We start from the raw sequence: 23,276 nt of genomic DNA on the forward strand, positions 1-23,276 counted from the left end.
ACTAGTCAGTGCACAGATTCTACAGTGACCATTGTCACTCTGGACAGAATGGGTAAAATATTAACAGGCATTGCAAAATACTTCCCAGACAGTCAAACCAGTCTGCATGCCAGCAGGCACTGCTTGCTTCTGTGCTCTCCTCTCTTTCATGGTGCAGTAACCTACTGAGAGCAGGACATTTGCTCCTGGACAGCTCACCAGGGCTTAGCAAATCTTCCTAAGGCCTGCCAAGCTCAGCTCCCTAAGCCCCCCCAAATGTGGCAACCATGACATCCATGATTCTAGGACAAGGGAGCAAGTGAGGGAGGTGTGTGGGAGTGGAGGTGTCTACAATCCAGCAAACTCCATTCCTCAGTACCTGGATGTGCAGCTGAGATACAGGTGGTTCTAACCTGCCAGCAGGGGGTCTGGAAAAGATTCGAGACGATCCTGCCTGAATCCTTATCCTGATGCTATGGTAGAAAGGACTAATGCAGCCCTTTAAGTCAGAAAATAGGAAAAGCAGATTAAATCCCTCTGTCAAAGCATTAGGGAGGCTTGTTGTGGGATTCTATATCTTGAAAAGGATTCAGGGAAATCAGAGAGGCTCTATAGAACAGAAACACAAAAAACGGCTTGAGGGTGGGAGGAAAAGCCTGGCAGAAAGAGAATTAAGCGACTCAGTATATTTAGCTTTTCAGAAAGACGGATGAGAGGGGGTTTGCCTGCAGCATATGTGTAGTGTCACAAAGAGAAAATGCCAGGCTCTGAAAGGCTCTTTAATCAAGCAGAAGGCAGAATAAAATGGTATGTCTGCAAGCTGAAGCCAGACACAGGGAGGTGGGATGCTCTTCTGAACGTGAGGATGAGGGACTCCTGAAACAGACCCAGAAAAGTGGGAGTCTTCAATGATTGTCTTCAATTCAAGCCTACCTCCTCTCTTGGAAACTATGAGTGAACCAAACATAGTGTATTGGAATTACTGCAAGGAGATGAACTGCTGAGCAGGCTACTGGGCAGGGGCTTGCACTTTATGACTGCCTGCCAGGTGGGCCCATTGGGTCACATCATCTGAGGAAGATCCTTGGAAAGCTGGTCCACTCAAGCAGAGCACTTGGGGAGGCAATCAGGCAGGCTCCAGGTGTTTACCTGCTCCCAAAGTGGTAAGTGTGATTCTTTGCTGTTCAAAACATCTGGAGGGTGGCAGAATTTTTGAGCCAAGTTCAGATTGTTTTAACTTCTTTTGTGTGGGCCTGGTGCTGATGCTGTGTAACATTTCTGTTCCTAGAGTAGCCAGAGCACCAGATATGTAAAGTGTTCTCCACAGTCTGATCATGTTCAGAGTCTGCATTTAAGAATAATACATAAGGAGTGTGTGAGATGAAACAAATTTGGTCAGAGAGATAAGATAAACTATAAGTGTCTTATAGCCCAGATTGCATTCCTTGAGCCTGTGCATCAGCAGAGGTAATCTCTGTCTAGCCATTACTGAAAGAGATCTTTGCTGTGGTATATAGTGGTATGTAATTAATCATAAAATATTGCATTAATTAGGATTGGGTCTGATTTGATGACATTTAATTTGGGGAGAAGGATTACAGTGTGAGTATTAGAATAGTAATTTTTATAGGGTAAAGAAACAAAATGAGATTAGAAGTCTCTATGAAGGAAGCCTGGAGGCTGATGTGTGTATTTGACATCTGATGCAGATAGTTACAGCCTAACTTAATTTACTGGTGGGAGAAGATGCTGCTCAGCATCTCCTCATGCATATGAGGGGAATTTGCAGAGCAATTCTGGCATGCCTCAGGTGGGCTCCTTTCAAAAGAAGGGCTGAAGGAAGCTTTGCTTGTGGTCATGGTGGTGTGTCCAAGTCATGCTTAGTCCAACATGAATGTCTCTGCAGCATTGATGCAGGGACACGGGTAGGACCCCTCACTGCCTGCTCCAGGCAGTGACCAGCCCTAACTGTTTTATGCTACCTGCTAATGCAGCCACCAGCTGTGCCCTCTGTCAGAGCCTTTTTTCTCCAGGTCATAGCCAGTGCTGCCATAGGAAATTCTCTGCAGACACAGGTTCAGCTGGTTTGCTGCAAGTGGCTTTTGTTGAGCAGGATGGGCTAGATCACTTGCCTGATCATTTGGTCAGTTTGGCTTTAAAAAGATCCAGAGCATTCTGGAAAGCAGCACAGCAATATGATAGGATTTAATCAGACTTAATTATTCCCCTGCTGTCTATCTCCTAGCAACATCCAGCTTGACATCTGCCTGCGAATGAAATGTGTAAGCTAAGTAGAAACATGTTCAGACTAAAGTCCTGCTACTTGAACCAAATCACGCCACTAATCATTACCTTAATTCATCTTATGGCCATCAAACAGCTGCCAGGCACTGGTACCTGATTTTCCAAGATGCACAGCGCTCGCCTTGTGAGTTTTTTCCAGGCTGGCAAGGAGGGTGACTTCATCCCGGGCTCTTTGCAGCACACTGACACCTGATAACGGGGTTAGAGTTTCCTGAGTGACAAACACGGGCTCAGGGGCAAGCCCCAGACTTGTCGCTATTTGTCTTCGTGCTGTAGGTCCCTGCTTATCTCATCACTAAATCACATCACCCGCTGTGCCCACACACCGCGGGGTTCAAATGCGGTACAGGGGGCGGTTTAGGTGAAGCTTGGGGACAGCTGGAGCAGATGTGGCGCAGTGGCAGCAGGCAGTGCAGCAGGTCCGTGTCACGGGGACAAGGGCGGTTGAGGCAGGGAGATGAGAGCCAGCTTACGCAGACGGAGGGATGAAGAGGGGAAGAGAGGAGCAGGCATAAAGCAAGCGTTTGTGAAGTAAAACTGGGCTCCAGCCAGACACGATGTGGCACAGGAGTCGCTGGAGCTGCTGGAAGAAATGAGCCCGGCAGCAGAGCTGGGGCCGTAGGAGGAGGCTGCCTGCACCAGCCCTGGCTGCCAGCTCGCCCTGAAGCTGGAGGGAAGGGAGCTGCCTCAGAGCAACGAGCATCCTGAGCAGGTCAGCCCTTCGAACTGGGGGTTGATGGGCCAGTAGCTTGGGGGCAGATCTACAGACACGCCTCCTCACTGGGATATTGGTGTCAGTGATACCTAGGTGCTTGCATGAGTCTGTTGGTCTCCTGTGCTGTCTCTAGAAGTTTTTGTTGGCATCCAAAAAACCTAATGGTGTATCACTGTGACACGTGTCTCCCTTGTGTCTCTGCAGAGCATGATAGCTCTGGAAGCCTGGCTGCATGTGTGCCACAGTAGCAACCAACTTGTACTGACTTCATTTGTGCAGAGCACAAAGTGGGGTTTCTGGCTGTGAAAATGGGGCTGTATGAGCCCCCACCAGCTCCCCCTGTGACCAGCAGGAACTTGGCCTTTTGTCAACTGCCTTTGTCAACAGAGCTCAGCCAGCTCTGTGCTGTTCAAGGCAATGTCTGCCATTCAACATCGGCACCTGGGCTCACCTCAGTGGGAGCTGCCACCATGCCAGACATGATCTTACTAAGATTCCCTTAAAAACACCTTTTGTTTTCCTTCTGTTATCAGTAACAAATGGAGGGTTACTGGACTGGTCACTAAAGATGCAGGTTTATTCCTCACCGTTTCTTTCCTTTCAGATGACTTTGCCCTTCGTGACTAATAATTTCCCTTTGGCATTCTATCCCTGAGAGGTGTTATAGTAGAATTTGTCACTTGTCCTCTGCCTAAGGACCATTAGATGGCTGTGGGGCCAGCAAGAACGAGGCAATGCTGTGGGAAGGTTGCATTGGAGGCTGTTCCCAGTGCTGCTGTGCTCTGAGGGCAGCTGTGCAGTGAGAAGGTGGAGACTCACACACCGGGAAGCGTGTGGAAGCTGCACTGTGTGTGTGGCGTGAGCTGTGCTGTGCTGAGGAAGGGCAGCTGGGGGGTCCGTGCCACCCGGCCTGGTGTGGGCCAGGGGTGGAGGCTGTGCCACAGAGGGGAGGTGGCGCAGAGCCGTGCAGGGGCTGGGCAGCACCTTGCTGGGTGTGCAGTGCTGGGAGGGTTTGCAGAAGCCGGATTGGTAGTGTGAAGGCAATGGCCGGACGGTGCAGCAGGGACAGGTGCTGTGCAGGGCAGTGTTGCCGTGTGGTGGCTGCAGCTTGGCTGTGCAGAGCGGGGTAGGGCTGAGAGGCCATCGGAGCAGTGCTGGGCGTTCGGGCAGTGCAGCACCTGAGGGGAGGCGCAGAGCACTCGGTGCAGTGCCTGGAGGGCGGGCGATACCGTGTCACTGCAGGGGCAGCAGCTGAGGTGCCTCAGCTGGCGGAAGGTGCAGCACTGAGGGGTGACAATGCGGGAGCCTCACAGCGGGTACAGTGCAGGCAGGGGCCACCCAGTGCCATGCTTGGAGGCACCGCAGTGCTCTGGAGGTGCCGCGGCGTGACTGGGGAGCGGTGCCCGGCGGCGGCCGTGAGGGGGGAGCGGGCCCGGGCCGTTTACCGCGGCGCCACCGCCACGCGCTGATTCTGGGGGGCCGCTCTGCGCACGCGCACCGCGGCCCTGCCGCAGCGCTCCTCCGACGAGGACCCCCTGCCCGCGCGCCATTGGCTACGGAAACCTCCCGCGATTGGCTGGGGCGCGACCCCCCGCGCCGTCCCATTGGCCAGCGGCAGCCGCTATGCGGGCGGGCCCCGCCCCGCCCCGGCGCGCCATTGGCGGCCGCGGCGCCCCCCGGCGGCGGCGGGTCCCGCTGGGCGCGCCCGGCATGGCGGCGCCCGCAGCCCCGCGCCCGGGGGGCGCAGCCGGCGGCCGAGAGCCCGGGGCCGGCGGCGGCCGGGTGAGGAGTGGCGGGGGGGAGCGGGCGGGCAGGGCCGCTCACGGCGGCTGGCGCGCCGAGCGGGGTCCGGCGGGGCGCGGCGCGGCGTAGCGTAGCCCGTAGCGGAGCACGGCGAGGCGGGGGCAGCCCGGCGGTGGCGACGCTGCTGCCCGTTCAAACCCAGGCTCCAGCCGGCTGCTGGCGGCTGTCAGCTGGCGGACAGCTGCCGTCCTGGCCGGGCCCGGCGAGCCCCTCTCCCCAGGCACCGGTACCGCCTCTAGGGCAGCGCGTCCCCGCAGCGCGCAGTGCCCGGGGCTCCAGCCGGGAGCAGCGCCGCGCCGGCCGCTCCCGCGGGCCCCCCGACCGCGGGACACCCCGACGCTGGGGGCTCGCTCTGTGGCGTGTCGGCAGGACGCGGTGCTCGCCAGGCCTCGGCGACCAGGGCCGCGCTGGTCTCGTTTGTGTGAGGCGGCAGGAGCAGGGCTGATGCTCGGTCCCAGCGTGGCGGTGACCCCCGGCTCGCCGGAGCGGCTCTGACCCTGTGGCGGCCAGAATGGGCGGCTGCCCCGGGTGGTTCTTGTTCCGTTGATACGCTTTGGGGAACGCGTGTGTTTTATCTGGTGGAGGAACACGGTTTGGGATCTGTGCGTTATGGTGGGTATGGGATTGCACGTTTTGAAGAGGATGCCCGTTGGAGAAGGTGGCTCCAGCCTCAACCTGTTTTTCTTTCTCAGGTCATGTAGAAGAGCAGATTTAATGTGAAGATGGGACTCTTGGTGTTTATGCGTAACCTGCTGCTAGCCCTCTGCCTCTTTCTTGTACTGGGATTTCTGTACTATTCTGCTTGGAAGTTGCACCTTCTCAGATGGGAGGATTCAAGTAAGTAGGGGAACGGTGCAACTGTTTCTGGGCTCCCTAAATCGCCTGTTAAATAGTTGCAATAGTGGTGAGGTGGTTCCGATTTAGTAGTATTAGAGGGATGTGATTAAGCCCACTCAAATGCTAGAGCTTTTAGTATGCTTAAGGGGTCGAATTTGTGACTACCTAATGCTCTTTATGGCTTTACTTTTATTACTGGGTACAAGAGCAGATTCATGCTTTATAAATCTAGTATTAGAGATCTCAGTTCTTGGAATATTTTGTTAGTTTATGATTCCTAATTGTCAAAATAAAGAGTTTGTATGTTGAGGCTTTTATTTCCTGAATCCTCTGTGCATTTTAACATATCAAAGGAAAGTTTGGTTTTTTACCTCTGGTGAATTTTGATTTCTTTCTGTAATCATCTGTGCTGGTTATCTCATCATCTTACTTTGTCCTTCAGAAATCCCCATCTTCCATTTATCTTCCATGTTATTATCTGCCAAGTATCTGTCATCTAAAGGATGTCTTTCAACCTTTTTAAGTCCAAAAAGACATCTGACCTCACTGAATACAATCTGAGGATTGTACTGTGCAGTAAGGCCATAGAAGGTCACAGTTGCAATGAAATTAGGCTGAAGTTTGATTGCTCAGTTGCTGCTCTTATTTTTGTTTGTGTTGAATTTGCCTGCATGCAAGAACTGTTTATTTAAAACATAAAAACAAGAAAACAATTCCTTCCTCTCCCCTCCTGCCCAAAACACGAGCCAGCCTTCCTTGCAGCTGTTCCACAGGCTGTTTCAGATGTCTCAGAGCTGACTGTTGCTCCCTGGATCAGTAGCTGAGAAACACTGATCCAGAACTGACAAGAAGCTGCTGGTCAAATTTCTTCTTTGCTGTACCGTGTTTTTGTGCATACTGGTAGAGATTTCTGCTGCAGTGCTTCTTGAACTTCACATTTTTTCTACCTCTGTGTGGTCCAAATCTGTTGTTGTGTGCTCTTAAGAAGTTTTGCATGATGACGGATGATGACTTGGATATGACATTTGTGCTGATGCACTGATTTTGACAGGGAACTACTAAGGTGCCTTGGACTAGAACAAGTATTGTAAGACTAAATTTGTAAAAGGAGTGTTGCATAGTGTTTTTCTGAGCAGGGATTTTTTCTTCAGGTTTGTGCTTCAGAGAGGGAGTTAAAAATCTTCATTATGTGTTTCTGCAAAATAGCACTTTTATTGGCAAGATGTAGAAAATCCTTCCTGCATGAAAATAAGTATAGTTGTGGTTAAAAAACCAGTTTTTCCATATCTGCTATGACATGATGATCTCTTATGAAATTATACCACCTACCATCCTTTACTTTCTTCATGCCACCAGGAAATCATGTTAGACTTCCTAAGGCCTGCAAAAAAAAAACTTTCATGCCACAACTTGCATGTGATCTTTGTTACAAATGAAGAAGCAGCTATGTGTTTATGTGTTATGCCCCACGGTTCTGGGGAGGGTTCTAACTTTCTGCAATCCTCTTCAGATTTTGTGCCTTTAGCTTTGTGTGCTATTTGTTGTTTTACGGTCCCTGGGAGGTTTTGTGGTAACTTTGGGTTGCAGTGCAGTGTTGCAAATCTGTGTGCAGACGCTGTGGATTTCTATAAATGGAACACTTTTACCTGGAAAGATGACTCTTAAGTTGCAGCCTAGTTACAGTGATTTCTGTTGAGTGCATTGGCTGCTTTTGGGTAACCAGGATGTTCTGACAGGAGCACTGTGAGGTAGCATAACCGACCTTTGGTTTGGTGTGTCTCCCTTTTTTCTGATCTTTTGTGTAAAATGTGTCATTCATTTATTCTTGGAAGTTGCAGTGCTTGCATTAAGCTTCTTCAACCTGTACAAAGAGATGATGCTAGCTTGAGGATTCAGCTTGCTGTTCTTTATCAGTTGCCACAATTGATTTAGGCTGTACTGTTGTTCCTTCTAGACGCTTTTGTGGGTTGTGTCTTAAATATTGGATGAAGTTCTTTGAAATATTAGCATAAGCAGCAGCCTAATGTAAAGGGGCAGATGTTACTTTTGAAACAGTAAGGATGGTACCTGTTTTCAGTTGGTCTTCAGACTTTTTTTTATGCATCAAAACCCATTTTATTTATCGTGTAATTTAACACAGGAGGAGCTTATGCAAATATAAAGTAGCAATTTAAAACCCCATATCGGGAAACTTCATATGAAGAGTTAATGTTAAATAAATAATGTTCTAGAAATCAGCTTTGGAAGTTAACAAATGACAGATTTGAATTACTTATTTAACTGATTAGACCTTCTTGAGAATATGTAATATGATACAATGTATAATGGGGCAATTATACTTTGTATTTGCTGAAGGGGAACCTTGCTTGCTTAAGTGCCCCGGATAGGTGGTGCGTAACTGTTGTGATTTTATTTCCTGAATTACAATGTAGTGTGTGACCTTGTAAATTTCCTTAAGATTGATATGATAATGCTGATGTCCCCAAAGGCAAAACTAAGTCAGATGTGTTAATTTTGGGTCCTTAGTAATCAAGGATTATTGATTTTGTGTGAGTTATCTTCTTATTAAATTACTTGTATTTTTCTTGTGACTAGTGTCTTTCATCTGTTTAATAGTGACTCCCTAGCTTCAGCAGTGACATTATTGTTCTGTTCTTTGTTCTAGAGGAGGTATGAAACTAAGCTGATCCCAGCACCTGACACCTTTGCAATCTCTTCAGAGACTGCCTTTAGTAAACTTGACACATGTGTTTAATAATGGAAATAAACAAATTTGTTGTAGAGTATGGTGGAAAACACTTGATCTGCTTAATTGCTGCTTGTGTGGTTTGTTCACTTAATGTTTTAGAAGATGCCTCTGCTTATCCATTCTCATGGATGAATTTGAGTGGTAACTGTAAATGGTTTACTGTGTAAACTAGTCTCCCTGACACTCGGATGTTCATGTATTTAGCTGCTAAAGTAAATGAATAGCTAAATTATTTTGTTTATATGTACATCTGATCTCTACATAAACTTCGAAATAGACTGAAAGATACACATCAATGTTTCTTTTAATGTTCCCTTAACATTAAATGTTCTCCTCTTAATGTTAAATCTGTGATGCCTTAGTGAGTACTGCAAGATTATTCTCCTTCTTGAATGACTCTCCACCTTGCCAAAATACAAAGGAGAATAGGAAATAATTAATTTTTTAAAAGGCTTATCTTTACTGTGACAGGAATAGATCGAATTCGGCTAATGTGAACTAATTAACATTGAATTAAGTTCAACTCCTTCTTCTGTTCAGACAAACCTCCAGTGGTTGCTACCCTTCTCTCATCCTTTTAGTGAGCATCATGACTGGCTACTCTTCCCCAAGCCTTGTTTCATGTCAGTGGCAGAATGTTAGTTCTCAGAGCAGCAGCTAAGTACAAAAATAAGGGGTGTAATGCCGAATACAGGAGGACCCTTGAGTTCTGGTGATGGTTGGGAGTACATGAGCAGGGTTTAGGACAGATTTCCTTTTTCTCTTTCCTGATGTTTGTAATGCAGCTTCAGTCTCTGACAGTAGTGGTAAGAGACATGCACTGCCCCTGCACATTCTTCCCAGACAGGCAGTAACAGTGGATTCCACTCTCTGATGATGTGTTGAGTTACATGGAGGTGTGCTGAGCACATAGAACTGATAATGTGATGTGGGAGACACTCAAGGAAATAACTAGTATGTAATCAGGCTTAGCTGTCCTGAACATTCTAGAAGGAACTTAGAGGAGCAAATAATTGTACTGCTGTTCTTTGTGTTTCTGGCCACTTGGTTGTAGGGGAATTCTTGCAGAGTAATGGTAGTGATAGGAGCAGGCCTTGAAGGTCTGAGACAGGCGCAGCAGCTCCTTTCCTAGTAACTTCCTATCCTGTTCTTTCCCTGATGCATTTGGCTCTGAGGAGGAGGGATGGTGTTGTCTGTACCAGTGTGAAGATACAGCTCGTAGGAGGGTGCACTGTTGTCTTAGAAAAATATGGTGGGAGATGGAGTTTCTTAACCTGATATGTGTGCAGCTGATTTTGCAACTTCAAAATGAATGTGTTTTAAGGAATGATTCCATTACAAAGCATCCTGGCAATGGAAATATTGGACTCATTCCCCCATGAGTCTTTTTTTTTACTTTTTCCCTCTCTCGCAAAGTATTGAAGTATACTTGGGACAAGGACAGTGATGCTATTTTCTTGTTCTCTATTGTATTTCTTTCTACATTAGCATTGAACTACTGTAAAGAGATTTTTACTCTGTGTGAAGTACTTTTGCCAAAACCCATGTTAATACAGTTTTTAGCTTGTCAGTTTGAATGTGGTTTTTGAAACATCTCCAGGTATGTTCTGTTGATGTCTCCTTAAAAAAGTCAAGTCACTATTCTGTCATCTGTTGCTCTGTGTTATTTTCAACTCTAATTCTGGCAAAGCAGCCAAAGAGATAAAGCTTTGGGAGGAGATTTTCCAAAGGTATTTCAGGACCCTTATCCTTTTTACTCCTTTTTCTTTTTAATGTCTGTTTCCAAGGAAACTGAGGAGACATAAACAGGCAAAACTGACTCACTTCTGGTTGCAGGTTTTTAATCTGCTTGCATTTCCATGGAAACCAGTCATGCAGCAAAAAAGGCTGAATTAATCAGAAGCAATCAAACCTTTATTATCAATATAAATACTGGTTTATCTCTTTCAAAGTAAAATGGTACTTTTGTCAATTCTTGTATTAGGGTCTAACAATGTGCTGAAGAAATGGATCTTCTTGCAAAGATTTGGAAAATGTTTACTCTTTCTCAGGTGGCTCGTGGATGTGTGGTGGTATCCAGCGTGGATGGGTGCAGCTGCTGTGTCTTGGGCTGCTGGGAGTGTCGTTTGTTCTGCGTCAAGGGTGTGGATCTTATGTACACTGACATCTGACTTCCCTCTGTTCTTTGTTTAGACATTCATTTGGTGTGTGAGTAACTAGGCCATGGGGACAAACTTGTCCTCTTTGTGGAGAGAGTCATGTAATGGTTTTGTGTTCTGCTCTGACTGTCCTACTTGTCTTTGCCAGAAGATGTGAATGCAGGAGTGCTCCTATAAAAAAATAACAACTCCAGGCTAGGTCAGCTTGGCACTGGGACCATAAATCTAATGAAAGTGGCTTGAGCTGGGATGGCTGAATTGGTGGTTAGGTGGTTGAGGGAGCGTATTTTTTGACAAGGCACTCACAGCGCTGTTGTGAGTGGTAGCAAGCAAATGGTGATGGTAGCAATTTTAATTGCTCCCTATCTATGTCTGGAAAGCCTGAGAGACTAACCTTGTGGGCATTACTTTTTTGCTTTGCACACTATTGTGCAGCACTCTAAGCTTCCTGAAAAAGTTGGGCGGTTTTTTTGTTTGGTTTTGGTTTGGTTTTTTTTTTTTTTTCCCTTTTGTTGGATTGTTTCTTTTTAAATTTGTTTGTTTGTTTGCTTTGTAGGAAGAGACCGGGTACAGCACTGAGATGGATTATTGTGAATTCTTTAATGTTTGAGTTATTAGTAACTTCAAGGTTTGTTTCATCCACTTAGCTGTAAAGTGTACTAGTGCTGTACTTTCTGCACCAAAATTGAGAACAAATGTTTAGAAAATTCTTGTAACATGGATCCAGCTACAGTTTTATGGATCTCTTTGCTAGTTTTCAGATGCTTTAGGGATTTGAGGATCACAGTGATGCTTTTTTGAAATGCTAAAAATAGCAAGTAATGTTATTGAGGAAGCAGTGCATATTAGAAACAAAGATGTAAAAATAGAACTTAAAACAAGAGTTGTCTGGTAAAGTAGCTTAACTTTTCTAAGTTTTTCTCATATTGGGCTGAAGTATTCCACTTGTGTTCAGTTAGGAACTTAAAGCTAAAGTGTACTAACTATGGTGGATAATTCTTTTATCTGTGCAGAACACAGAAAAAATTGATTTGGTACCCAGAAATTGTCACTGCTCAAGTTACTTTTGTGCTCCCTCTTAGCCTGCCAGAATAAGGAGCATGGCTAAACTTAAACTCCAGCAACTCCAGGACACTCAGTTGTGCTAGTATCTTTCACAGCTGTAATTGTGCCAGCTATTTCTCTCTTGGCTGGAAGCTGGTGTGTGTGTTCCTGACTGCTCTTGCTGCAGCTGTTAAATGTAACCGCACGGAGCTGCTGCCCGGCTCAGCCACGGCAACTGCCCGTGTGCCACCAGGACAGAGGAGACAGTCTGCTCTCTGAATGTGAATCACAACTCAGGAGACTTAAAAACCAAATTCAGAAATTCATGAGTGCCTCTCTGTCTTTTAGAAGGCAGGACTTCACAGGACAGACAAGGAACATAGGGGAATGCAAGTGCCTCATCTTTTTCTGATCAGTTGCTGCTTATTTAGTGAAATACCCAGCATTACTTTATGACCCAGCTGTCTCTCCAGGAATTTTGAGTGCTGCTATAATGTTAACAGTAGTGGAGAAAACTCTGCAGGGGCAATGGGAAATGATGCATGACAGAGCTGTTGAGAGAGGGAGCAAGTATAATGTGCCTTGTCCTTGGGATTTCTCCAGAGGAGGAAACTCCCTGAACACTCTTCTGGCTTTAGGAGCAAAAAAGGAGCAGGTTTAGTGAAGGTCATTAAGGACATAACACCCTAAGCATGTTGTGGCTAGAGGGGTGGCTGTAACACTGTATCTTCATTTTGGCTTTTTTGGGTTACTGTTTTAGTTCTGGATGAGTGCTGACCTTTTAGGAAGATGGAAAAGTAAGGTGCAAGAATACTTCTCCATCTCCCCGCTTACTGCTGGGCCTTAGTTTTGCATTTTGAAATAAGTTGCTCTTGCTTCTCTTGACAGTGACTGTCTTGATGCTGTTTGAGCCCCTTTCTATTTCCCCCTCTCTCCATTTGTGTTATTAGTGATGCGTACAATGGAGGAACTTGCCCAGTTTAAAACAGTGTGATTTTTGTTTGTTTCACTCAGTTGACCTCAGTGTTTCACTTGCTTCACTTTCTCAATTTGTGTATTTTCTCCCTGGCCTCCCCACAAATTTTTGGGAAGGGTATGTTCCTGTGACTTTGGATGGGTGCATTGGGAGAGTGTTCATAAGGAACAGTGCTCAGTGTCTTACATGCAGCCGAAGCTGTGTCCTCCAATATGGATTTGCAGAGGTCAAAGTCAGCAGTTTTCCATATTCTGGAAAGGTACATTGCAGTGAAAGCACTTTACCTCTGGTAGCAATTGCTCTGCAGCTGAGTGCTTTCAGAGGTGAAAGGATTTATTCATCTCAGCTGACTGTGAACCCCTTAGCAATGTGTTCAGCTGGAAACAATACCTCCTTGTGAGAGCTGTGTCATCTGTGTTAGTGAGTGCTTCTCTGCCTCTCCTCCTCACCGTGCATCCCCCACCTCTCACCTGTACTATTGCAGCACTGGCTGTAGTGATTAAGGTATTGCCAACCTCAGTGGGAGCTCCCCCCACCACTCATTTGATAGAAGAGATAGTACTTTTCCCCTTGGCTTTGATACAGACATGCTGGCTTTGGGCACCTTCCATGCTCATTTCAATTCTGTTTCACATCAGTTCTACTGAGGTTGGGACAAAGGAGGTAATTTGTGATTTGTCTCAAGTTGGACAGCTGCTGCTGCTGTGATCTGAGTGTGGCCTTGGTACTGATTCTGACTGTGCCTGTCACACTTAGGGATGTTTCTCAGAGATTTTTCCTAGTTTGTTATCTTCTGTCAACATTGTCACTATAACATCTCATTTTTGTCGTTGCAGTCTGGGTTTACATCACAGTGTCAGGCTGAGGCAATAAAGCAGCCAAACAACCTGGGTATGACTTGCAAGGACAAGTACACTTGGGTCATGAGGTATAGCTCTCTATGAATTATGTATCTCTTCTGCACTTCAGAAGGAATGTAATTGTGCATCCAAGCAAAAAGTAATTTGTACTGTGCATGCATATCCTGAATAGATAGTTTGAACCTGAGGTAGCTGATTTCAAGTGTTTACTCCTTCATGGCAGTGGGTGATTATATTGCTCTTGTATGCATTGCTTTCCTGAGAGAGCAACAGGACAGTGCCAAAATCCTAGTCAGGTACAGAAACTACAGGATGTTTCTTAACCAGTTCTTGGTATTTTGCATAACCAAAGGCCTCAACAATCCAGGCAGTGTATATCTCTGAGGGTAAGAATTTAGCATTCCTTGCTCAGTTCCAAAAAAAAAAAAAATCAGAATATGTTAAAATCATCAGTTTCCATTTTTAAGTGCTTATAAACATGCATTTTTAAAACATCTTTCATATTCCGCTGGGTTCCCTCCTACTTTAACTCGGTTCTGTTAGAGCATGTCACTTTTTCACAGTTGTTACCCTGTGAGTTTCAGTGTTTGGACACTGATTAAATGTGAGTCATTAGATCTGCAGCAGTGCAGGAAGTGTACCCCTTAATCACTCACAGAACAAAAGAGGTAGTAACTACAGAAAAGTTTAACTGATGTCTTTTCTAACTACAGTGAGTATGCATGTTCCAAGAAGGATCTTCTTTCAAAGCACTATGAACAGATGCATGTATGCTTTGAAAGAAGTAGTGAAAAAAAGATGGCACAGAAATTAATAAAAGCTGAGTTTTACTAACAGATAAGTAGCTGATAGCTTCCTACTTCTGAAGCTTACCCTTACTGTTGCAATATTAATAATTTATAAGTGCAATTGCATTTATTTGTCTTTGTTACAAGTTAATCAATCTCACATAGCTATAAAATACTATGTAAATATTGTTTCTCAGCTGTAATTGTGCCTAGACATACTAATGGAAAAAATGTACTGAGGCACATATCTTAGGATGAAGGGTGATGAATAGACCTGACTCAGGAAGGCAGAGGAAGCTGAGGCACAGGAAAGTCAAATTTTTCTACGTCATGCAGCAGCTCAAGGGCAGAGCTATGAATAGAATAAAGGTCTCAAGGTTTTTCATCTCAGTCCAGTTGGCCAAATGAGACTCACTGTCCTATAATTACACATTCTGTGTCTCTGGTTTAGGAGGACAGCAATACATTGAAGTTGCTTGTGGCAGAGGTCACCTGTGGGTGCTTGTAAAAGCACAGGCGGTATTTCAGAGGGCTGTACTGATGATAAAGCATGGTCTGCATGGGCAGTGCTGGTGGAGTGATGTAGGTGCTGTAATTAGGGTGTGATGTGGCTGCTGTGAGTTGCTGCTAGAAGCTGCCTCAGATGCATCTGTGCAAGTGCTTTCAGAACTATTGTGTGTACAACCCGAACTGTTGTGAATTCTGGTCTGGGACTTTTCAACCTCCAGATTTACTCTATCAAAGGCCCTGTACTTCTTGCTTTTTAGCTGCTTCAATACCGGGGAGTATTTTTTTTAGAGTGGAAAAGTTTAATTTTGCTCTCCATATGTAAGGTCAAGACTCTCTGTTATTCTAAAGTTTAAACTTTAAACAAATACATGTTCAGGTAGACTAAACTTCTAGAATTTCTGCTCAAACAATGAAAGACTGAGCTTTCAGAAAGAGAGGAACAACGAAACAGTTCAGGCTGTTTTAACCATAGCAATCATTAATGCTCTGGGTATAATTAGAAACCTAATTACTGTGAATTTACTTGCAAAGACTTTTCAGCCTTTTGAGACTTGCCCCACACAATTCTATCAGGTTCCAAGTGGAGCATGGGTGGTTCTCCATTAAGCTGCTAGGAAATTAGTAATGCTGCTTTTTTTGTTAGCACTGCTGCTATAATCTCTGTTTAAAAGTGCCTTATCTGAACAATGGAAAGGCCTTTATTATTTTCCATTATGATTCATTTTAATATTATTTTCTATATATTTGAGTCCAGAGCTTTTGTGTTTGGTTCAGATACTTCATTAGAGGCAAAAGCCTGAGTTAATGCAACGTAATGAGTGCAAATTGAATTACAGAGGAAAAATGTGTTAATTTTGATTGAATTTTCAAATTTTGCCTTTTTATTTAACAATTCTTCAAATATAATTTTAATATTTCTAAACTTTTGAAAGATAGGGTTATGCATTGATTTCAGTTAGGTATGAGGAAGAAATTCTTCACTGTGAAGGTGGTGAGACACTGGAACATTGCCTGGAGAAGTTGTTGATCCCCCATCCCTGGAAGTGTTTAAGGCCAGGCTGGATGGGGCATTGACCAACCTGCTCTGTTGGAAGGTGTCCCCCGCCCACAGTGGAGGAATTGGAACTAGATGATCTGTGCTCTTATTTTTTTTCCAAAGAAATACTTCATTCTTTGTGAAAATTAAATAACATGACAGAGTAGGTAATGTGAAACAGAATTTCTGTACTGGAAAGTTTCTGCTGAGCTTCTGTCTAAGCAGTTTCTGCTCCTGTGGCTTGCATTCAGATATCTAAAACACTTGTTTGTGTAGTGAATTAGTCCAGGGAACTGATATTGTGTGAAAATACAGGGACCTTCTCTTCCTTCCCCCTCCAACTCTTTAGGAAATGTTATTTTAAATCTGTCCCGGACAGACCGGCATGCTTAACTCAGGATTTTTACGGAAACATGAGGATTTTTACAGAAACAATAGGACTTTTACAGAAACTTGAGGATTTTTACGGAAACATCAGGATTTTTACAGAAACATCAGGATTTTTGCAGACACATCAGGATTTTCCGGGAAGCTCCGCGGGGTCCCCCCGCAGGTGAGGAAGGATGCGGCGGCCGCGCCTGCAGTGGCGCCCGGGTACCGCGCGGGGGCAGCAGAGGCCCGGCGCGTCCGCCACGTCACGGCCGCGGCAAAATGATGGGTTAAAAAACCCACCAAAAACCCCAAAACCAAAAACCCAGAGCATTCTTATTTTCATCGCAGTTACAGAATGGCAGCTGCCGTCCCCTGGGGGAAAATTAAGAAAACCTTCCCTGGATTTATTTGGTTTTACAGTACCTTAATTTGGAGAAACCTTGCTATTTAAATCCACTTATATTTAACAGTCCATTACTGTTACCTATAACTGTTTTCATAATCTGATAATTCAGATGACGTCCTGTGACAAAGTTATGGTTTTATCTCCTGACACTGGTGTTCAGAAGGTCTTTCCTAGTGGATTTTTTTTTCTTTTGCATTCAATTGAAATTCTGTATTTCCCCAAAGAATCTGGAGAGATCACACAGGAATATAAGGTTTTGAGTACCATGCTTGCATTATTGCAGGAGGAAGAAAATGTAGACAAATCTAAAATTTTAGGAAGTCAGACTTTGTTACTTCATTTATTTACAAAACAGCCCATTCTATTTAAAGGACTTCTGCCAGCTGAAGAGAGAGAAGAAAAGTTCTTACTGTTTAATCTTATTTCATGGGTTGCTGCTGTGGAGAAAATCTGGATCATTTTAATCTTGAATAATTGGAAGGTCCAGAAAACCGGCAGATCCTTCTGCAGAGGTTGAAGCAGCAGGAGAATAAAGACATTTGATAATTTGAATTGCTTTCCATAAGGTAGAATTGATATGTGAACTGAAAATGAGAATATGCTGCAGTCCTCCGACAAGTGATTATGGCATGTTTATAATTATTGAAACAACTGCTGCTCTTAGTTTCATGTACTTTAAAGAAAGAAGTAAAATAAAAGCGTTGGGAGACAAGTTTGTGTTAGGAAGCACATCTGTTGTAAATGTCTCTCATGTTTCCTGGCAAAATCTGTGCAGATGAGTTCTGCCCCTCTGTCACTGGTACCAGTCTTGTGTAAGGACGGCTTGGCCTCCTCAGGCCAGAGGCACAAGCAGCAGACAGTGGGGTTTGCAGGTACTGTTGTTTCTCCCATCCTATTCTCTCTTCCTGCAGTGTGTGACCTTTGGTTTCCTGAGATAGATATGTTATCTTTTTATATAATAGTGCCTGTTAAAATTTTCAGACATAAACTTGTCTGACTGCTTTGCAAACCTATATGAGAGATTCTGTTAACTATCTTCACATGGTATTGAGCTTCCCAGACTAATGGTGTTGTCTGAAAAAGCACCCCTAAAGCCTAGTTAAAACATAAATGATTAAGAAGATGGGGAGATAATGAATGTTTCTAGAAATGCTTGATAAAATTGCCCTAAATGAATGGCGAAGTATTCTATTAGTTTGTTTTTTCAAAAGGTGTTTAAGAAGACAGGGTAATAAGTGTTTAACTCTGTGTAGAAATTACAATGAGACTTAAGAATTTATCTGGGTTCCAAAAATAATTTAGCATCTACATTGAGGTTGGAAAGGCTAAGAATATGTGACTAACCAAGACTGTAGAAAGCCAGTTTAGGAAGGAGAATGAATAGTATTTCAAGATACTAAACTTCTTTATGTGAACTTGGAAAAAATATATTGTAATTGAAGCACTTTTGTAATTGAAGTACTTTTTTGTAATTGAAGTAATATTTTTCCAAATGTTTCCTATGTTGTAAGCACCTGAAAGATTAAGTGCACATACTACATTATTTCTTTGAAAGCAACTAATCTTTGTACTACTTAGGTTTGCACATTGTAACTGTTGACATGAGATCAGCTTGAAGATGAAAGTAGATTTATTCTAGCAAAGCAGGGTGAGATTGTGAATTAGTCTTTGGATATATGAGAATTAGCCATATTCATAAATAGAAATATTAGATATGTTCAGAATTTCCATCTCTGTTCTGTTGTTTAAAGCAGAATGTTTTTGCATCTTTCACCTGAGTTATTTGTATATTTCTTTCCGATTCTGATTAGCCATTATTGTTGCAGGCTTAGTAGTAAAAAGAGCTCTTTTACTAAAGGTAACTGTAGTACACTCTCACATTTGTGTGCCTACATGTGCAATGTGTAAAGAGTGGGAAAAATAATCCTTCCCATCTTATATTATGTGTCCAGATATGGTAAACTAGAGGAAAATAAATCTACATGGATTAGTTTTAATGGTCAATTTGTTCAGGTTTAAAATACCTTTAAAAAAATCTTAAGTGTTTTTAAGAATAGAGCAAGACTTTGCAAAATTAGAAGATAATAATAGTTGGAATGAATGTAACTAAATTTCTAGTCCAACCTCCTGGTCAAAGCAGCATCAATTATTGGCTGAGACCAAGTCTTTATCCAGTCAGGTTTTGAAAACTTCCAAGAATGGAGACTGCACAACCTTTCTGTAGAGTTTTTTCCAATATATCACTGTCTTCATGGTGAACAGATTTCTCTTTACATCCAACAGTACCAACCTCTTGTTTCAACTTGTGCCCACTGCCTCTCATCGTCCCACTTTGGGAACCAGGCTCCATTTCCTGGGGAGCCTCCTGCAGGTGCTGGAGGGCTGCCCTTTGGCCTGCCCCAGGTGCAGGCTAAACAAGCTCATTGCCTCAGTCTCTCCTCACAGGCCTTGTGTCAGTGCCCTGGTGTTTGATCATCTGCACAATCCCTGCACAATCCCTTGTTTGTCTGTAGCCCTCCCTAGGGACCAGGCATGATGTAGTAGAACAGAGGGTTCATTGTCATTTGGAGTGGTTTTTTATATTTGTGTATTCCTGTACCCCTTTTCCCAAACTTTTTTGCTGTTTTATGTCAGTTAAATAGTTCTATATCCTTTTTGGTACCACCTTATGTTTCACACACCTCTTTGTCATGCATTTGTTGCACAGGAGGTGCTCATATTGAAGAAATGTCAGGTGAATGAGGGGACACTTAACATGGAATGTACAATATTGAATGTATTGAATATACAATAACAATGTAGGTATTGATGTTGCTGCCACAAAGGCCTTATGCTTCTCAAGGGGATCAGTCCAAAAGCAGTTACTTTTAAGGGAGTGTAGAACAGAGAGATGAGTAGAAAAACAGGCTTCAGGTACCAGGCACCCTGTTCCATTGTGCTGTGGTGGAGACGTTTTTCCTAATGTCCAGTCAGAACATCCTAATCTGTAGCTTGTGGCCATTGTCACTTCCTTCCCCTGAAGGACTTGCAGGATCGAGTGAGAATTGAATATGTGTTCCATATGCCTACACTTTTTTTTTTTTGTTTATGATTGTAGGTATAAAGTGAAGACCAGAAGACAGTGTGAGAAGTAATTACAAAGTAATCAGGGCTGTCTCTTGAAATTTCAGTACTCAACAGATAAGAAGGTCAGTGAGGGAAGGCAGTGGCTGTTTGTGCGATACTTCTAATTTAGGCTCTGAGTGCTTGACACACAGCTGTTTAGTAAGCTCAGAATAACAAAGAACTGTTTGAAAGAGGATGGCTGTTACTGACTGCTGTGAATCAGAAGCTGAGGGCTCGTGAGAAGGCGATGGTTGCGAGGAGGGCCATGCATGTTGTGACTGGCTCCCTCTGGAGAAGGCAGAGCTGCTGAAAATGGCTGGATTGGGTGTGAACACTGATGTGTTTTAACAACTTCTGCTGCTACCAGCTATTAATGATAGGCATGTCTAGATTGTGACTAAAAATGTGGAGATATCTGGAGCGTTGAACGTAGGTTTGTTCATTATTGAAGTGACTATAAATTTGGGGTTGCAACCTGTTTCAGAGAGAGTTGGGGACTGCAATGTGTTCATTCCAAAAGGAGTGGTGTCCTTAAAGTTTCTCTTTTGTACTTATGTTTGGTTTTTCTAATCCTTTTGAGCATTTGTATTGCTTATTTGATCATGCTTAAACTTTCTGCACATCTTTCTTCAATTTTCTTCAAGTTCTGATTCCTGGTGTAGCACAGATGTTGTTTTCCAAACTATTTTTGAGGTAGTTTATTTTTTCAGTCAGGTATCCACACTAAGCTCTTTAAATCTCTCCCATGAATTGCTTCATTGATTCAAAACTCTGTGGTATAGGAACACTGGAGGTATTTCATGAATTGTGCAATAAGATATATGCTGGTGGCAACCACAGTGTTGTATGTGGCAAATTCATTTCCCTTTTGAGTCCTTTTAGCCATTGCACACAATTGTCTGTCTTTCTGCCTGCAGTGACTGCACCAACAGTAGTGATTGTCTCTTCCTCATAGCACCTCCACTTATTGTCCTTGAAAGGTGAGATTTCCAAAGCTATTAATCCATAACAAATACCATAATTTCTTTCTTTTAGTAGGAGTTGAGAAGTAAGTGTACTCCTTTTCTAAGATATTTTCTCTTATAATATTTTTAAACTAGTGTGTTCCTGTTTACACTTTGTAACACATTTTAATTAAAAAGCATTATTTGTGGTATTTCCTTTGTCCGTGTCCGGTGGGATGAATGTTTCCAGAAGGCTTCATCTTGCATAGATTGCTGGGTGGTTCCCTTCCTGCATCCTGTACAGTGTGAAGCCTCATCTCTGGAATGTTTGTCTGGTCCAATAAAGTGTTTGGGGAATGCAGTTACTTGGAATCACGTGGGGTACAAATCCCCTGCAATTGCATATTGAATGCTGGGCTCTGTCAGGATTCAAATATGTGGAGGTGCTTGCATACTGCAAGTTTCATCTTGAAGATAGAAGCAAATCTGTGTTTATAATTTTTAATTCTCTTTTCTTCCATATTGTTTGTCCATCAAGGCAAATGTTTTTGGCTTCTTTTAAAGGACAGGTTTGAACCAGTCTCAAATTTCTAGAGGGACGTTGGTCAATTGTACTGAGAAAGAAGTTACATTGTTGTGACTGTAACCTTCTCAGGACTTGGGTAGTATTGAGGAATAATGTTTCTTTGGCCATAAAGCAGAAGCCTCCTTTCTTATTGCGGTCCTAATGCTAAAAATGGTTGCACATTAATATTTTCTTTTTTTTTTTTAAAGCACTGACAGCAGCAAGATAATATCAGCAAGTGAGAATATCAGTCCTGAACAGTCAGTCTGTAGGTAAGAAAGGGATAGTGTTAAGATGGATAGTGTTAAGCTCCAAAATAATTATTTAAGTTTTGAAAATATAATTAGTATTTATTTTCATATTTATGTTATGTACCTCAGTGCCGTTATCTTGCATTTTTGTATTCCTGGCACTCTGACATTTAGTCCAGCTACCTCAGTGGCATTAAGAAACAACAGGGAGTGAGATGGAAGTACAAGGCAGTTTTCTTTCCTTCTGCATAACATTTAGAAACTTTCTAAGATACTTTAGTAAATATTTAATTTGAAAAATAATTGTCTTGTGCTTTTTTAAAGTGTAGATTAATAGGCTTGATTTCTAGTACTGTGTGTTTTCTTGATTATCTGACCTTAAATGTTACTTCTTATTTTAGAGGTTGTATATTTTGATAATGGCCATTCAAAATGTTTTCCTTCATAGGAAATTGTAGCAAATAGCACTGGAAAGAACTACCCCAGGTCTTTCTCTGGGCTTTTAGAAACAATATTTTTAACATCTTTTTATTCCAACATATGTCATAAGTACTCTATAAAATCTAATTAGGGGAACTGGTACAATCTGTCCCAGTGCTTAATTGTTCTTCCCTCTAGACAGATTTTTCCTGATGTCTACTCTAAATCCCTTTGACCACAATGAAGTCAATTGCAAGCTTTTCTGACTTTCACCCTCTCTTGTTTTAATTTTTTTTATCCCCTCAACATGTGTTTGTGAGTTTTAGATTAGTTGATAAGCTTGTTGTAGTCTTATTTTCTTCAGATTTGGGCTTTATAATCTTTCTAGTGGAGAAATTTTTAAAAAATATTAAACATTGCTACTTCTAAATACTCTCTAACTTGTGTGTACGTTTCTTGGCATGTATTTCTTTGGAATGAGTGGAATAGAAAAATGTGGTTTGCAGTTGTGCGCTAGCTGATGCTTTTCAGTGCAAAGACATGAGGGTTTCAGTGTTGTGGTGCCAATTCAGATCAGCTTGCTGTTCACTATAAGTCATTACAACACCATTGAGTCCCCTTGGAAGTACTTTGTTCCCTTGCCAAGATCAAATATTTGTATACTTGCCATACACTTGGAAGTCGTGTTGCTGTTAAATGTATGAAAATTTGATTCTAAGTCTGCTCGTGATGGAAAGACATGAAACCAGCCTTGAAGCTTCAAAGTTGTGTCCTTTGGTCAGAGGCAGCTGACTGATGTCTCCCATCGCTTCGGAAGAAGACACTGAACTGGGTGGAACTGTCCTGTTGACAATATAGTTAAGGACAACATGTTTTGTTCAGTTTCTTTTGGTTTTAAGCTCTGTAGACATTTTCTGTCATGTGTCACCCTGCCCTGAAAAGCTTTTGAGATCAGGCAGTAGAGGTTTCTTTTCCATTGCAAGTTGTATAAATTTGTTTCTTCTCTATACTGAAAGAGTTCTATTTTCTGGTTTGTTTTGGTTTTTTTTTCTGTAGTTCTGGATTATACTTCAGTGTATTCATTCACAGTTCAATTTTGGCACGGTCATCTTAACCATGTAATCTAGTTAGAGCGTTCCTTGTTCTTGTATGTCTTTTCCTCCCTGTGCTTGTTCATACAGGCTGCCTGTGGTGAGATGCCTGTGCCTCAAATCCCACTTGGGGGCATTTTTTCCTCTGTAGTGCTCATACAATTTGTGCCTATGCTCCCTCACATTGCCTTCCACGTGAGGGGATAAGAACAGTAGTACACTCCATTTCTGAATTTCTCTGCTGATGGTGATCATCAGCTGGACACTCTGAGGGTGATGTCTCCTCAGGTTTGGGGCTTTTGCTGAAGCTTCATGGTGATCCTGCATGGGTGGGTCTGGAATTTTCATCACAGGGGAATTCC

At 43.2% G+C, this 23,276-nt stretch overlaps 1 protein-coding gene across 7 annotated transcripts in view; it reads left to right on the plus strand.

Annotated features, from left to right (window-relative positions):
* The first annotated feature begins 357 nt into the window (after positions 1–357).
* Positions 358–23,276, plus strand: part of ST3GAL3 (ST3 beta-galactoside alpha-2,3-sialyltransferase 3) — a 175,177-nt gene continuing 152,258 nt past the window's right edge. For 4 of the 7 annotated variants that reach the window (XM_036388058.2, XM_054515838.1, XM_036388062.2 and 1 more), the window contains exons 1-2: positions 4,697–4,780; positions 5,494–5,638. In XM_036388058.2, the coding sequence (XP_036243951.1) occupies positions 5,524–5,638 (115 nt within the window). In that variant the 5' untranslated portion in view covers positions 4,697–4,780; positions 5,494–5,523. Of the gene's footprint in view, positions 1,143–2,122; positions 2,996–4,696; positions 4,781–5,493; positions 5,639–21,390; positions 21,425–23,276 lie in introns of those variants that run through there. The other 3 variants (XM_036388060.2, XM_036388061.2, XM_054515839.1) reach the window with 3 other exon arrangements.

This window comes from Molothrus ater, chromosome 9, assembly GCF_012460135.2.
Source record: "Molothrus ater isolate BHLD 08-10-18 breed brown headed cowbird chromosome 9, BPBGC_Mater_1.1, whole genome shotgun sequence".
Classification (NCBI taxonomy): domain Eukaryota; kingdom Metazoa; phylum Chordata; class Aves; order Passeriformes; family Icteridae; genus Molothrus; species Molothrus ater.